This window comes from Stenella coeruleoalba (assembly GCF_951394435.1).
Source record: "Stenella coeruleoalba genome assembly, chromosome: 11".
Classification (NCBI taxonomy): Eukaryota; Metazoa; Chordata; class Mammalia; order Artiodactyla; family Delphinidae; genus Stenella; species Stenella coeruleoalba.
Window position 1 is genome coordinate 67,449,501 of NC_137157.1, and position 17,803 is coordinate 67,467,303.

At 36.9% G+C, this 17,803-nt stretch overlaps 1 protein-coding gene across 3 annotated transcripts in view; it reads left to right on the plus strand.

Annotated features, from left to right (window-relative positions):
* Nucleotides 1-17,527, plus strand: part of NELL2 (neural EGFL like 2) — a 482,686-nt gene extending 465,159 nt beyond the window's left edge. For all 3 annotated transcript variants that reach the window (XM_079938008.1, XM_079938009.1, XM_079938010.1), the window contains one exon: nucleotides 16,806-17,527. In XM_079938008.1, coding sequence (XP_079794134.1) covers nucleotides 16,806-16,856 — 51 coding nt within the window. In that variant the 3' untranslated portion in view covers nucleotides 16,857-17,527. The remainder of the gene's footprint in view (nucleotides 1-16,805) is intronic.
* The last annotated feature ends 276 nt before the right edge of the window (nucleotides 17,528-17,803 follow it).

Here is a 17,803-nt window from a genome sequence, read left to right on the forward strand (position 1 = left end):
CTAATGCATATTCAGGGAGAAGCAGGTGCTTGGTCAGAAACCAGAATGATGGGTTACTAATATCACCAGAACAGAAAGAACCTACGTAAATTGCCCTAAAGCATCTAACTGTACACATCTTAAAAAAAAATAGTACAACACCAAACTTCATGTTTCTTTCATGATAGAAGACAATATTATTTTATTGATTTTTATCTAGTCCTTTTATGAGATAAGATATATCAGCAAAGTGAACATATTACGTTTTCCAAAGTGAAAATCAATATGGCAAAAAATGGGCATATTTCTTGGTTTGTGGTGGTGAGTTACATTGATTTGAAAAATTTAAGATCTGTTGTTTACCATATTTTATTCCTACGGCTGGAGAAAAAAATCATTATAAAGATTTTTCTTTTTATTCTCATAGGAAAATAGAGCATTGTGCCTTTTACTTCACTGAGAATAGAAATACTGGTAATGTAGACAGAGTATATAGAATTCACAGATGGTGACAACGTTGAAAGCATTAGAATCAACACTAGAACTAAGTAAATAATCTGGAAAGCTTAACAAGAAGAAAGCAAAGATGTCAGATTTTTCCCACCATAGCACAGCCAAATATCTATAACTGCTCTGGTTCTTTAAGTGAGCATTTCCATTTAAATTTTTTTTTTCAATAGAGCAATTTCATTCAGATTCATGTAGTACAAATTTCTTACTAGAGTGGCTTGATGTAACAGGACAAAGAAATGTGAAATGCTTTAAGTTTTGAGATGCTATTATCTATTTCAAACCAAAATTTCTAGCTCTTTCAATTAATGCAATTTGTCAATCAAGCACAGCTTTTCAGGGAACATTTAATGCAGTTTTCTAAAAGTGCATTAGCACATTTGGAAGTTACTTTTACTACTAAAAGTTACTAATAATGTATATGCAGTGCTGCTTTAATATACATTTTTTTAAATAGATCTTTACTGGAGTATAATTGCTTCACAATACTGTGTTACTTTCTGTTGTACACCAAAGTGAATCAGCCACATGCATACATATGTCCCCATATCCCCTCCCTCTTGAGCCTCCCTCCCACCCTCTCTATATACATTTGATATGAGTACATTTGAGTACATTTAATGGTGCATTATCTAGAAACTTCAGCATTCATGACCAGTAGGGAAATACTTTCTGACATTTAATTACCAAATAGAGTCGAGTCTCTTTACACTCTTAATCTGTTAGATTATTGTTCTGAGCAATGACAACAAATACATATACCGGGTGATAGAATGTAAAACACCAGATATAGCTCAGACAGATACTTCCAACAAAAGAAAGATGCATTCAGTAATAGGCAGAAAAACATTAGAGTGTTTTCTGGGGAAAAGAGTGTGAATGAGCTTGTCATTCACCACCTTACAAACAACTACTAGGATTTTTTGGCTCATGGTAGAAATATAGTCCAGAAAGTATATTTTGACATTAAATTCATTTCTTGTCAGATAAGTGCCGATTCTCAGAGGTTACTATTTGATGCCATTTCCCTCTTCCCTTCTTATTAACTATGAGTTATAAGAATATCCTCAATGTTACCAAATGAATCCCTAATACTCATCTTATTATGTTTATTTTGTGCTATTTTAAAAATGAAACTTATGCCAAACAAGCTTGAGAGATTTCATTGGAGGTGAGCATCCTTTACAATTTGGTGCTTTCAGAGCCCCGTTTCCGCTTATCATCTCCCCATCCTACCACTTCTGAGTTATTTGTTTTAGTCAATAAATACAAATTATGTGGGGTATTGTGCCAGAACCAGGGTAGAATGATAAGCAAAAATGGGTACAATCATTCCTGGAAATTTTTGCCCAGCAGCTTCTAGAGCTCTGCTGTCCAGTACAGTAGCCAGTAACCACACATGGCTATTTAAATTCATTGAAATTAAGTTAAAAATCCAATCCTCAGTCACACTAGCTACATTTCAAATGCTCACACATGCTAGTGGCTGTCATATTAGATAGCATATATAGAGAACCTTCCTATCATCGCAGAATATTGTATTGGAAAGCGCTGGCCTAGAGGTGAAGAATGTGGCATCTGGAATCAGGCTACCTGGATTGAAAGCCTGGTCAACCTCACTAGCAATGTCACCTCAAGGGATATTTATTAGTCTCTCTGTGGCTCCATCTTTCTCGTCTAAAAATGGGAATACTAATAATACTTACCTAGGAATAATCATAGTACCTACTTGAGAAAGTTGCTGTAAGAATTAAATGAGAAGATCCATACAAAGTTTCCGACACATTTCATATGCATTCAGAGTAAGCACTCGATAAATGTTGACTATTATTATTGTAGGTAGTGGAGTATAGAAACATTAATTAAGTCATGAAACAGGTAAAGACAACATTACAAACTCTGATGGATGCTCTAAAGGAAAGTTGCACTGTGCTAAGAGGCTGTACAACGCATGAACCAGTTTTACTTCCTGAGGAATTAAGAGTTAGCTGGGAGAAATAGAGTTATGAGTTTCCCTTCCCTTTTTAAAGATCTCTTCAAATGTAATTTGCTTAGGTTAAAAAAAAATGTTTCCTCCACTCGGAAGTTGAATTCTTGCATCAAAAAAGAATTACTAATTTTGTCTTTCCTAAATCTAATAGAGACTACACACCCTAATGATGGGTCAGAGAGTTTTCAGGCAATTATGTTTTGAGCTGCAGACAATAAAGAGGGATGTACCCAGTTGAGAAATAAAGAGGGAGGAGGTATTAGAGAGTCATTCCCTTTAATAAATTATCACTGAGTGGGACACTTGGGAAATTGGAAACCGGAGGGCCACTTTTAACTCCTGGGGAGACTAGGTATAATACTGAGATAATTGAGGTATGGAAAAAAATAGTTTTATGTAGATGAAGCTCCTAACTTTCTAAATGTTGCCTTCATCTATTAGAAACCATAAACTTAAAGTTTGGAAAGTGGACATCTGTGCTAAAATTAGAATAGATAACTAAATTTATCTATGGAAAGAAATACCCCATTAATAAACAATATTATAATGAATACTTTAATATGTGATCAGGAGAGCTTTGCAAATCAAAACAGGAAGAAAGGATTATTCTATAAATACTGGAATGACTGGACAGCAGTTTGAAGGATGTAAGTTGTATATACTATTATATTATGTATCAAAACAAATTCCATGTGGAAAAAGTGATAAATATTAAAAATAAATCAAAGCAAAGATAAATAATCAAATATTTATCAACATTCTTGAAGGAATATGCCTTTTCTAATTTAAAAGTGATAAAATCTACCTCAAAGAAAATTTAGAGCTTCTATAGATAAACAAAATTAGCAAAATAGATCACAAATAGACACTAAAAGATATTTTCAACAGACATGATTTCTTTATTAGATTAAAAATATACGAAAATTAATTTAAAAATACTTATTTCCCCATAAATAAATCAACAAAGGATGAATAAACAATTCACTAAAGAATACAGCTATCAAAAAAGAGGAAATCAATAGGATTTGAGAAGATGGTGGAAGAGTAAGAGGCGGAGATCACCTTCCTCCCCACAAATACTTCAGAAATACATCTACATGTGGAACAACTCCTACAGAACACCCACTGAATGCTGGCAGAAGACCTTCAGACCTCCCAAAAGGCAAGAAACTCCCAACGTACCTGGGTACAGCAAAAGAAAAAACAGAGACAAAAGAATAGGGACGGGACCTGCACCAGTGGGAGGGAGCCGTGAAGGAGGAAAGGTTTCCACACACTAGGAAGCCCCTTCGTGGGCGGAGACTGTGGGTGGTGGAGGGGGGAAGCTTCAGAGCCGTGGAGGAGAGCACAGCAACAGGGGTGCAGAGGGCAAAGCAGAGAGATTCCCGCACAGAGGATCAGTGCGACCAGCACTCACCAGCCCAAGAGACTTGTCTGCTCACCCGCCGGGGTGGGTGGGGGCTGGGAGCTGAGGCTCAGGCTTCGGTCCGATCGCAGGGAGAGGACTGGCGGCGTGAACACAACCTGAAGGGGTTAGTGCACCACAGCTAGCCGGGAGGGATTCTGGAAACAAGCCTGGACCTGCAGAAGAGGCAAGAAACTTTTTCTTGCCTCTTTGTTTCCTGGTGCGCAAGGAGAGGGGATTAAGAGTGCTGCTTAAAGGAGCTCCAGAGACAGGCGCGAGCCGTGGCTAACAGCGCGGACCCCAGAGACAGGCATGAGATGCTAAGGCTGCTGCTGCGGCCACCAAGAAGCCTGTGTGTGAGCACAGGTCACTCTCCACACCTCCCTTCCGGGGAGCCTGTGCAGCCCACCACTGCCAGGGTCCCGAGATCCAGGGACAACTTCTCCGGGAGAACGCATGGCACTCCTCAGGCTGTTGTAACATCACGCAGGCCTCTGCCACCGGGCTCGCCCCGCATCCATACCCCTCCTCCCTCCCGGGCTGAGTGAGCCAGAGCCCCCGAAGCAGCTGCTCCTTTAACCCGGTCCTGTCTGAGCAAAGAACAGACACCCTCAGGCGACCTAACCGCAGAGGCGGGGCCAAATCCAAAGCTGAACCCTGGGAGCTGTGCGAACAAAGAAGAGAAAGGAAAATCTCTCCCAGCAGCCTCAGGAACAGTGGATTAAATCTCCACAATCAACTTGATGTACCCTGCATCTGTAGAATACCTGAATAGACAAAGAATCATTCCAAATTGAGGAGGTGGACTTTGAGAGCAAGATAGACTACTTTTTCCCTTTTTCCTCTTTTTGTGAGTGTGTATGTGTACGTTTCTGTGTGAGATTTTCTCTGTATAGCTTTGCTTTAACCATTTGTCCTAGGGTTCTGTCCGTCCATTTTTTTTTTTAAGTTTTAAAATTTTTTTCTTAATATTTTTTATTTTAATAACTTTATTTTATTTTATCTTACTTTATTTTATTTTATCCTCTTTCTTTCTTTCTTTCTATTTTTTCTCCCTTTTATTCTGAGCCGTGTGGAGGACAGGCTTTTGGTGCTCCAGCCAGATGTCAGGGCTGTGCCTCTGAGGTGGGAGAGCCAACTTCAAGACAGTGGTCCACAAGAGACCTCCCAGCTCCATATAATAGCACACGGCAAAAATCTCCCAGAGATCTCCATCTCAACACCAGCACCCAGCTTCACTCAACGACCAGCAAGCTACAGTGCTGGACACCCTATGCCAAACAACTAGCAAGACAGGAACACAATCCCACCCATTAGCAGAGAGGCTGCCTAAAATCATAATAAGTCCACAGACACCCCAAAACACACCACCAGATGTGGACCTGCCCACTAGAGAGACAAGATCCAGCCTCATCCACCAGAATACAGGCACTAGTCCCCTCCACCTGGAAGCCTACACAACCCACTGAACCAACTTTAGCCACTGGAGACAGACATCAAAAACAACGGGAACTACGAACCTGCAGCCTGCAAAAAGGAGACCCCAAACACAGTAAGATAAGCAAAATGAGAAGACAGAAAAACACACAGCAGATGAAGGAGCAAGATAAAAATGCACCAGACCTAAAAACTGAAGAGGAAATAGGCAGTCTACCTGAAAAAGAATTCAGAATAATGATAGTAAAGATCCAAAATCTTGGAAATAAAATAGAGAAAATGCAAGAAACATTTAACAAGGATCTAGAAGAACGAAAGAGGAAACAAGCAACGATGAACAACACAATAAATGAAATTTAAAATACTCTAGAAGGGATCAATATCAGAATAACTGAGGCAGAAGAACGAATAAGTGACCTGGAGATAAAATAGTGGAAGTAACTACTGCAGAGCAGAATAAAGAAAAAAGAATGAAAAGAAATGAGGACAGTCTCAGAGACCTCTGGGACAACATTAAACACACCAACATTCGAATTATAGGGGTCCCAGAAGAAAAAGTGAAAAAGAAAGGGACTGAGAAAATATTTGAAGAGATTATAGTTGAAAACATCCCTAATATGGGAAAGGAAATAGTTAAGTAAGTCCAGGAAGCATAGAGAGTCCCATACAGGATAAATCCAAGGAGAAACATGCCAAGACACATAATAATCAAACTGTCAAAAATTAAATACAAAGAAAACATATTAAAAGCAGCAAGGGAAAAACAACAAATAACACACAAGGGAATCCCCATAAGGTTAACAGCTGATCTTTCAGCAGAAACTCTGCAAGTCAGAAAGGAGTGGCAGGACATATTTAAAGTGATGGAGAAATATCTACAACCAAGATTTCTGTACCCAGCAAGGATCTCATTCAGATTTGTTGGCGAAATTAAAGCCATTACAGACAAGCAAAAGCTGAGAGAGTTCAGAACCACCAAATCATCTTTACAACAAATGCTAAAGGAACTTCTCTAGGCAGGAAACACAAGAGAAGGAAAAGACCTACCATAACACACCCGAAACAATTAAGAAAATGGGAATAGGGACATACATATCGATAATTATGTTCAATGTAAATGGATTAAATGCTCCAACCAAAAGACACAGACGGGCTGAATGAATACAAAAACAAGAGCCGTATATATGCTGTCTACAAGAGACCCACTTCAGACCTAGGGACACATACAGACTGAAAGTGAGGGGATGGAAAAACATATTCCATGCAAATGGAAATCAGAAGAAAGCTGGAGTAGCAATTCTCATATCAGACAAAATAGACTTTAAGATAAAGACTATTACAAGAGACAAAGAAGGACACTACATAATGATCAAGGGATCGATCCAAGAAAAAGGTATAACAATTGTAAATATTTATGCACGCAATGTAGGAGCACCTCAATACATAAGGCAAATACTAAGAGCCATAAAGAGGAAATCAACAGTAACACAATCATAGTAGGGGACTTTAACACCCCACTTTCACCAATGGACAGATCATCCAAAATGAAAGTAAATAAGGAAACACAAGCTTTAAATGATACATTAAACAAGATGGACTTAATTGATATTTATGAGACACTCCATCCAAAAACAACAGAATACACATTTTTCTCAAGTGCTCATGGAACATTCTCCAGGATACATCATATCTTGGGTCACAAATCTAGCCTTGGTAATATTAAAAAAATTGAAATCGTATCAAGTATCTTTTCCGACCACAACGCTGTAAGACTAGATTTCAATTACAGGAAAAGATCTGTAAAAAATACAAACACATAGAGGCTAAACAATACACTACTTAATAACGAAGTGATCACTGAATAAACCAAAGAGGAAATCAAAAAATGTCTAGAAACAAATGACTATGGAGACACAACGACCCAAAACCTATGGGATGCAGCAAAAGTAGTTGTAAGAGGGAAGTTCATAGCAATACAATCCTACCTTAAGAAACAGGAAACATCTCAAATAAACAACCTAACCTTATACCTAAAGAAATTAGATAAAGAGGAACAAAAAAACCCCAAAGTTAGCAGAAGGAAAGAAATCATAAAGATCAGATCAGAAATAAATGAAAAAGAAATGAAGGAAATGATAGCAAAGATCAATAAAACTAAAAGCTGGTTCTTTGAGAAGATAAACAGAATTGATAAACCATTAGCCAGACTCATCAAGAAAAAGAGGGAGAAGACTCAAATCAATAGAATTAGAAATGAAAAAGAAGAAGTAACAACTAACACTGCAGGAATAAAAGGGGCATGAGAGATTACTACAAGCAACTATATGCCAATAAAACGGACAACCTGGAAGAAATGGACAAATTCATAGAAATGCACAACCTACTGAGACTGAACCAGGAAGAAATAGAAAATATAAACAGACCAATCACAGCACTGAAATTGAAACTCAGATTAAAAATCTTCCAACAAACAAAAGCCCAGGACCAGATGGCTTCACAGGTGAATTCTATCAAACATTTACAGAAGAGCTAACATCTATCCTTCTCAAATTCTTCCAAAATATAGCAGAGGGAGGAACACTCCCACACTCATTCTACGAGGCCACCATTATCCTGATACCAAAACCAGACAAAGATGTCACAAAGAAAGAAAACTACAGGCCAGTATCACTGATGAACATAGATGCAAAAATCCTCAACAAAATACTAGCAAACAGAATCCAACAGCACATTAAAAGGATCATGCACCATGATCAAGTGGGATTTATCCCAGTAATGCAAGGATTCTTCAATATACGCAAATCAATCAATGTGATACACCATATTAACAAATTGAAGAATAAAAACCATATGATCATCTCAATAGATGCAGAGAAAGCTTTCAACAAAATTCAACACCCATTTATGATAAAAACCCTCCAGAAAGTAGGCATAGAGGGAACTTTCCTCAACATAATAAAGGCCATATATGACAAACCCACAGCCAAGATCATCCTCAATGGTGAAAAACTGAAACCATTTCCACTAAGATCAGGAACAAGATAAGGTTGCTCACTCTCTCCACTATTATTCAACATAGTTTGGAAGTTTTAGCCATAGAAATCAGAGAAGAAAAAGAAATAAAAGGAATCCAAATCGGAAAAGAAGAAGTAAAGCTGTCACTGTTTGCAGGTGACATGATACTATACATAGAGAATCCTAAAGATGCTACCAGAAAGCTGCTAGAGCTAATCAATGAATTTGTAGCAGGATGCAAAATTAATGCACAGAAATCTCTGGCATTCTTATACACTATTGATGAAAAATCTGAAAGTGAAATTAAGAAAACACTCCCATTTACCATTGCAACAAAAAGAATAAAATATCTAGGTATAAGCCTACCTAAGGAGACAAAAGACCTGTATGCAGAAAATTATAAGACACTGATGAAAGAAATTAAAGATGATACAAATAGATGGAGAGATATACCATGTTCTTGGATTGGAAGAATCAACATTGTGAAAATGACTCTACTACCCAAAGCAATCTACAGATTCAATGCAATCCCTATCTAACTACCACTGACATTTTTCACAGAACTAGAACAAAAAATTTCACAATCTGTATGGAAAAACAAAAGACCCTGAGTAGCCAAAGCAATCTTGAGAACAAAAAATGGAGCTGGAGTTATCAGGCTCCCTGACTTCAGGCTATACTACAAAGCAACAGTAATCAAGACAGTATGGTACTGGCACAAAAACAGAAATATAGATCAATGGAACAGGATAGGAAGCTCAGAGATAAATCCACGCACATATGGTTACCTTATCTTTGATAAAGGAGGCAAGAATATACAGTGGAGAAAAGACAGCCTCTTCGATAAGTGTTGCTGGGAAAACTGGACAGGTACATATAAAAGTATGAAATTAGAACACTCCCTAACACCATACACAAAAATAAACTCAAAATGGATTAAAGACCTAAATGTAAGGCCAGACACAATCAAACTCTTAGAGGAAAACATAGGCAGAACACTCTGACATAAATCACAACAAGATCCTTTTTGACCCACTTCCTAGAGAAATAGAAATAAAAACAAAAATAAACAAATGGGACCTAATGAATCCTAAAAGCTTTTGCACAGCAAAGGAAACCATAAACAGGACCAAAAGACAACCCTCAGAATGGGAGAAAATATTTGCAAATGAAGCAACTGACAAAGGTTTAATCTCGAAAATTTACAAGCATCTCATGCAGCTCAATATCAAAAAGACAAATATCCCAATCCAAAAATGGGCAGAAGACTTAAATAGACATTTCTCCAAAGAAGATATACAGATTGCCAACAAACACATGAAAGAATGCTCAATATCATTAATCATTATAGAAATGCAAATCAAAACTACAATGAGATATCATTTCACACCGATCAGAATGGCCATCATGAAAAAATCTAGAAACAATAAATGCTGGAGAGGGTGTGTAGGAAAGGGAACACTTTTGCATTGTTGTTGGGAATGTAGATTGATACAGCCACTATGGAGAACAGTATGGAGGTTCCTTAAAAAACTACAAATAGAACTCCCATACGACCCAGCAATCCCACTACTGGGCATATACCCTGAGAAAACCATAATTCAAAAAGAATCATGTACCAAAATGTTCATTGCAGCTCTATTTACAATAGCCAGGACATGGAAGCAACCTAAGTGTCCATCAGCAGATGAATGGATAAAGAAGATGTGGCACATATATACAATGGAATATTACTCAGCCATAAAAAGAAACAAAATTGAGTTATTTGTAGTGAGGTGGATGGACCTAGAGTCTGTCATACAGAGTGAAGTAACTCAGAAAGAGAAAAACAAATACCGTATGCTAACACATATATATGGAATCTAAGAAAAAAAAAGTCGTGAAGAACCTAGGGGTCAGATGGGAATAAAGACACAGTCCTACTAGAGCATGGACCTGAGGATATGGGGAGCGGGAAGGGTAAGCTGTGACAAAGTGAGAGAGTGTCATGGCCATATATACACTACCAAACGTAAAATAGATAGCTAGTGGGACGTTGCTGCTTAGCACAGGGAGATTAGCTAGGTGGTTTGTGACCACCTAGAGGGGTGGGATAGGGAGGGTGGGAGGGAGGGAGATGCAAAAGGGAAGAGATATGGGAACATATGTATATGTATAACTGATTCACTTTGTTATAAAGCAGAAACTAACACACCTTTGTAAAGCAATTATACTCCAATAAAGATGTTAAAAAAATAAAAAAATAGACATAGACTGTCATGTAATACTGCAAAAAAAAGAGGAAATCAGTGTTTTAAATTATTGACACTTAAATATAAACTAACTTAATTATTATTTTCACATACTACGGTAAAAAAATATTTCACCATAATTTCCAATGCTGACAGAGGTGTACTGGAATTGTAATTCTTATGCAATGTTAGTGACATTGAAAAATACATGTCAGGAACCAGACATACATCTCCTTGCCCACTCCCTGTCCCCACAAAAATGTCCAGAAGATCCTACTAATCCTGGGTCTGAGAATCCAACCTAAAGAAATAATCTAAAATATGGAGCAAACTATATGCATCGTAATATTAACCTCAACATTAATTGCCACGCAGAATCAAGGAAGAAATCAAAATATCCAACAAATGAAAAATGGGTTAAATAAATTATGGTAACTCTGTAACATATAACATATCATAATTATATAATATGTAATTATATGATTGCATTATTCAATTATTCATGTACTAACAATGCTTATAATAAAAATCAAGATAAAAATACTATGTGTGATTACATATGCACTTTGATTACAAGAAGGTTGAAAATAAAGGAATATGAAGTGAATTCTATTAGGACATACTAAAATATTCATAATAGTGGGATTTTAAATTATTAATTTTTATATAGATTATTTATAGCCACATATTATATATGAATATGTAATTACATATATTTATTATATCTATAGTATGTGTAGTTTATAAACATATTAATATATTAATACCATATAGTGATTGATAAGTAAATAATAAATATATTAAATATAAATAAGAGTAAAATATATATTATATATGTCATATATAAACATTTTACTGAAAGCTAAAAGTCAGCTGTCTTCTAATCTTAATGTTATAGAGTTTACCATGCAAAGAGTGATGATGACTTCTTTGCCAGTAAATATAGCCAAAAATAACAAGGTGTTAAGGAAAGTTACTGTGTTACTACATAAAAATAGATGTTATAATTAGTTATGACAGTAGGTGATTACTATTCATAGCAACCTGACTGAGTTTCAGTGGGTCACTTTTTATTCTAGTTTTTATCAAGGTAATGTTTGTTAAGGTGAAATGCATAGTTATTTTGTATATAATTTTATAAGTTTGGTGAATCAAAATACAGAATATTTCCAGCAATCTAGCAAGTACCCTTTTGTCCCCTTCCAGATAATATCTACTTCTCATAGGAAACCTCAATTTTATTTCAGTATAGCAAATTTATTTTCCTATTTAAAAATTTCATATAAATGGATCGCACAGTATGTATTCTTTTATATCTAATGGTGAATTGACCAGTTTATCATTATGTAATGTCCCTCCTTATCTCTAGCAAGGCTTCTAGACTTGATGTCAATTTTGACTGGTACTTTGTTTTTTTTTTAATATTCATTCATTTATTTAGTTGAACCGGGTCTTAGTTGCAGTCGGCGGGCTCCTTAATTGCGGCTTGCCAGCTCATTAGTTGCAACACATGGGCTCCTTAGTTGTGGCAGGCAGCCTCCTTAGTTGTGGCATGCAAACTCTTAGTTGCAGCATGCATGTGGGATCTAGTTCCTTCACCAGGGATCAAACCCAGGCCCACTGCATTGGGATCATGGAGCCTTATCCACTGCACCACCAGGGAAGTCCATTGTCTGGTACTTTTGTAGCCACACAGTATATTGTTTTGATTCATCCACTTTCAACCTATCTATGGTTTTATATTTAAAGTGCATTTTTTATAGATAATGTATAAATAGTTCTTACTTTTTTATCCAGTGTGACAATCTCTGGCTTTTAATTGAAGTGTTAGTCCATTTAGTATTGTTTTTGATGTTGGTGGATTTTGGCCCACCATTTTGCCATTTGTTTTCTACTTGTTCCATCTATTTTTTGTATTCTTAATCATCTATTCCTTCCTTCTTTTTATTTGTTAATATTTTTAATGTTATTCAATTTTACTTGTTCTTTTGAATTCTTAACTATAACTCTTTATGATTGTTTTAGTTGTTGGTATAGGAGTTGTAACATATATCATTCATTTATTACAGTATAATAAGATTTAATATTATACTAATTCATATAAAATGTAAGAACTTTGGAATAATATAATCCCATTCCCCTAACCTTTGCACTATAATAATCATATATTTATAACTATGTATACTATAAACTAAAAATCTGTATTACTATCAATATTTTTGCTTTAATAAGTCAAATATCTTTGAAGCAAATTAATAGAAGAAAAATGCTATATTTTAATTTTATATTTATTTCATATTTATATTTATCCTCATATTTACCATTTCTTGTGCTCTTCATTTCTTCTCACACATGTTAATCTCCATCTAGTGTTATTTCCCTTTATCTTGAATAACTTCCTTTAGCATTTTCCATATTGCAGATATACTGGCCACAAATTCTCTCAACTTACATTTATTTGAAAATGTCTTTATTTTTGAAGGATATTCAACTAAATATAGAATTCAGGATTGACAGATTTGTCCCAGCACTTAAAAGTGGTACTCTACTGTTTTCTAGTTTCTACTATTTCTGATAAGGATTCAGCTATCATTTGTACTTTTGTTCCCTTATATGTAATATGTCTTTTTTTTCTCCTCTGTCTCCTTTCATGATTCTTTCTTTATCTTTGGTTTTTAGAGTTTTGACTATGATGCACTTAAGTATTTTTTTTTTTTGTCCTCTTTGGTATTTGCTGGGCTTTTTGAGTATCTAAGTAGATTTTTTTCACCAAATTTGAGAAAAATTTGGCCATTGTTTCTTCAGATATTTGGTCTGCCACATTATTTCCCTCCTATTCTTCTGCGACTCTAATTACACATGTGTTATATGGTTTAATATTATCCTGAAGGTCACTGAGGTTCTATTTTTATTTCGATCACATTCTCTTTTTTTTAAAGATTGGATAATTTCTATTTTTTTAATTTATTGACTATTTCTTCTGCCATCTCTAATCTGCTGTTAAACCCATCCAATGAATTTTTCATTTCGAATATTGCACTTTTCAGTTCCAGAATTTTTTTTTTTTTTTTTTTTTGCAGTACGCGGGCCTCTCACTGCTGCGGCCTCTCCTGTTGCGGAGCACAGGCTCCGGACGCACAGGCCCAGTGGCCATGGCTCACGGGCCCAGCCGTTCCGCGGCATGTGGGATCTTCCCAGACCGGGGCACGAACCCGTGTCCCCTGCATCGGCAGGCGGACTCTCAACCACTGCGCCACCAGGGAAGCCCCAGAATTTTTATTTAATTCTATTTATAGTTTCATTTCTCTGCTGTAACTTACCATGTTTTATCATTCATTATGACCATCTTTTTTTTACATCTTTGTACGTATTAGTAATAGCTACTTTCTAGTCTTTACCATCTGGATTAACTTTGAGTCATTTCTATTCACTAGTTTTTCTCTTGGTGAGGAGTCACTTTTTTCTGCTTTTCTTCACATGTCTAGTAATATTTATGGTTTACTGGATATTGTGGATAATACATAGTATAGACCCTACATTCTGTTAGCTTCTTCTGAAGACTATTTTTGTTCTAGCAGATTGCAAATTACTGGCCAGTCATCTTGCAGTTGGAAAGGCTGGGCTTTACATTGGTTAGGTGGGTCTATTCCAGGTGTACCCTTAGTTTTCGGGTGAATCTCTTAATCTTGAGACATCATTTTCTTCCTAATCATGGCCCTTTTGGGCTTTCAATGGAAAGCCTGAATTTTTTATCTGTCCCTTCTAACTTGGCAGGACATAGATTTTAAACCCACAGTGAGCAGCATCTGAAATATCTGCTCAAATCTTTCAAACTTCAAGCTGTGACTCTCTGATTGTCTCTTTAGAGTCTCCTCTGCAATTCAAAGACCCGCCACAGATTTGAGGGGAGTTGACATGCTGATTCACTCCCTCCTTTCTAGACATTTCCTCCTGAATTTCCAGCCACTCTGGCAGCCCAACAGAGCCCTAAATGTTGTCCTCTGACACGTGGGCCCTATCAGATTGTGGCTTTCTGCTTAAGTTATACTTATCCTAAGCATCACAGACTAGGAGTGCCCTAAGGGAAAATGCCAATTAAAAATGAATCTCAAACAGTACATCTTCCTTCTTTTAAAGATTGAAACTCCTCCAGTGTCTACCTGCTTTTAGTCACTCTCCATTGCTTTAAATAGTTTTTATATTTTTTCCAAACTTTATAGTTATCCATAGGAGGGATAGTCAGTCGATAGTCTTAAAAGTAACTCTGCCATTACTGAAACAGGAACCCCAGTGGAATATTTTATCAATCTTTCTTGTATGAGCTATGTTTCCCTAATTGGGGAGCTTCCAATGACATGCTCTGTGGAGCATTTATGTTGCTATAGCAGAATTGATATGGAATGAGAAAAACACTACTGGAAGACTTGCAAAATATACCTTCTCTTCCTAAAACATACTCATACTCCAAACATTCCCTAACTCTCTTTCTGCTCAAAATCCATACAATTTGAGAAACTGATATTCTCAGGAACTGGTACACCCCTCCCTTCATTGGGTCAATGGATTGGGAAAGATCATGTGACCAGGTTATGGCCAGAAAACCTCTGCCTCTGAGCGTAATGACAAAGCTTTAAAATGCAGCTAGAGATCCAAGAGATGGATGTCACCTTCGTTTGCTGTCAGAATAAGAACTCTGCTTAATAACAATTTAAAAAGAAAGAGGATTAAGTTAAATTGATAACACTCTTCTTGGATATAGACTGGCTTTTCCCTCATTTGGTAAGCTTCAACAAAGGCTAAAGTACCAAAGTCCTTTCTTAAGTTTTATCTTACATGAACAGACCCTTTTGGTTTTATCATATTAAGGTCTGATACATTTTCAATCATCTAAAGTCAATTATCTGAGAGAATATATCTAATAGAAGATGAGTTTTAGAGTCAGGCTAACCTGAATTTTAATCCCAGCTGTACCATTATATTAGCTTTGTGATTTGGGCCATGATATTTAAGCTTTCTGATCTTCAGTTTCTGAACCTAAAAAAACATGACTATTAATAGTGATCCTACTGGGAATGCTCTGAGGTTGAAATTAGATAATGTATTTAAAGTGCCTGGCAAAGTATCTGACACAGAGTACGCACTCAAAAAGTAGAAGGGTATTATCATCTTATGATTGTGGTAACAATACTAACATTTTCATTATTAGCTAGCCAGTGGAAGAAAGAGCGCAAGGATTCAAAAGAACAAGATACAGATTTTTTTCCTCTCTGTAATACACCATACTCTTTTGGTACTTTGTTATAAAAACGAATTATGGGGGCTTCCCTGGTGGCGCAGTGGTTGAGAGTCCGCCTGCCGATGCAGGGGACACGGGTTCGTGCCCCGGTCCGGGAAGATTCCACATGCCGCGGAGCGGCTGGGCCCGTGAGCCATGGCCACTGAGCCTGCGTGTCCGGATCCTGTGCTCTGCAATGGGAAAGGCCACAACAGTGAGAGGCCCGCGTACCGCAAAAAAAAAAAACACAAAAAACCTAATTATGCATATCTGGCTCTTTCTTGACTATTTTTCCTGCTTCATCTCTACACAGTTTTCTTCACCAACTTAAAATTCTCACCCAGACCAAACCTTTTTAGGTTTCTTAACTACGCAAAACTCTTTTCACTTGAAAGCCTTTTATTCATTCTGTTCCCTGGCTCTTGGCCTACCTTTTCACAGATCTGTCTTGAGGTCTTGGTTTAAACATCACTTCTACAGAGAAGTCTACTCTGGCCACCCAGTCTAAGTAGCCAGACATTTATTAATCTCATGACATCACCTAGTTTGTTTCTTTTCTAGCACTTTTCACAATTTTTGATTATACATTTGCTTGTTAATTCCCCCCCACAAAACTATAAGCCTTGTCCTATGAGGGTAGTGACCATATCTGCTTTATTCATTCATCAGCATATCTCGGGCTCAATTTAGTCAATGCTTATTTTGTGAATGGGCAAACCAAACAACAAATGTGAGCTAAGAGAGTGCCATGGGGTAAATAAAGTTGGCTTATGATTTGCCGCAAATAACTGGCCATAGTTTGTTCTGCAACAGTAGAGGCATGAAAAGTGATTGAGCCATTGAACTTTCAGGGGCACATAAATAACAAATAAACCATTCAGTTATGTTATGTGTACCAATCGATGAGTATTGACTAATGGCTTAAAAAGTAATACCATGCTTTTTTTCCCCTCTCTTCTCTAGAATGGCCACATCTGTTGCTCAGTGGATCCACAGTGCCTTCAGGAACTGTGAAGTTAACTGTCTCACTGGAAATTTCTGTTTAAAGAATGTTCTTTCATTAAAAAGACCAAAAAAAAAAAAATTGAAGCGGATGATTTGTGGGCAGCTAAGTGCAGCATTGTTAATAGCTGAGTAAACTTTCAATTATGAAATTTGTGGAGCTTGAGAAAACCACAAAAGGAAACTTCTTGGGGCAAAACTAGACCAGAATTCCACCTCAACTGCGTCTGATGTTGGCATGTAGAAGAATGCGTGTGAAATACACACCATGACATCACGACCTCTGGATGTAAAGCCTGAGCTTATGGGAGCTTCGGAAGCCTCTAGCTTCACTGGTGCAGAAAATTTTCCTCTAGATCAGAATCTTCACAAATCAGTTCAGTTCTTCACTGCAAAAAATAAAATGTAAGGCAGTGAACGAATTCTCTTTTCCGAAGCAAAGCAAAGAAGCTATAACATGTTATCTGTACAGTATACACTCTGAGAAGAAATCTGAAACGAGTTATTGTCATGATAAAAATAACGCACAGGCATGGTTACTTAATATTTTCTAACAAGAGATGTCATCCTTATTTCATTGTTTTACTGCACTTAATATTATTTGGTTGAATTTGTTAAGTATAAGCTCGTTCTTGTGTAAAATTAAATAAATATTTCTCTTACCTTATAACATGTCCAAGTGTCTGCATAATGTGTTCCTTTTCCCCCACAGATGCCTCAGTATACAAACTGCTTTCTAGTTCCGCTGATGAGAAACTCCCACCATGCTATTCCCAAACTGAAAGGTGATTTTCACTCCATTTCATGCCGAAGTGGCGGGGAGGTGGGTGATGGATACCTTTGTTCTGCCTCTCTGGATCCTCTCAGTCATCTTTTACCCTGCCTCATATCCTGGGGGCTGACCTGTATACGTTGTATTAGTAGGTTCTCTTGTCCTCTGGATTCTGATTCGGTTTGAC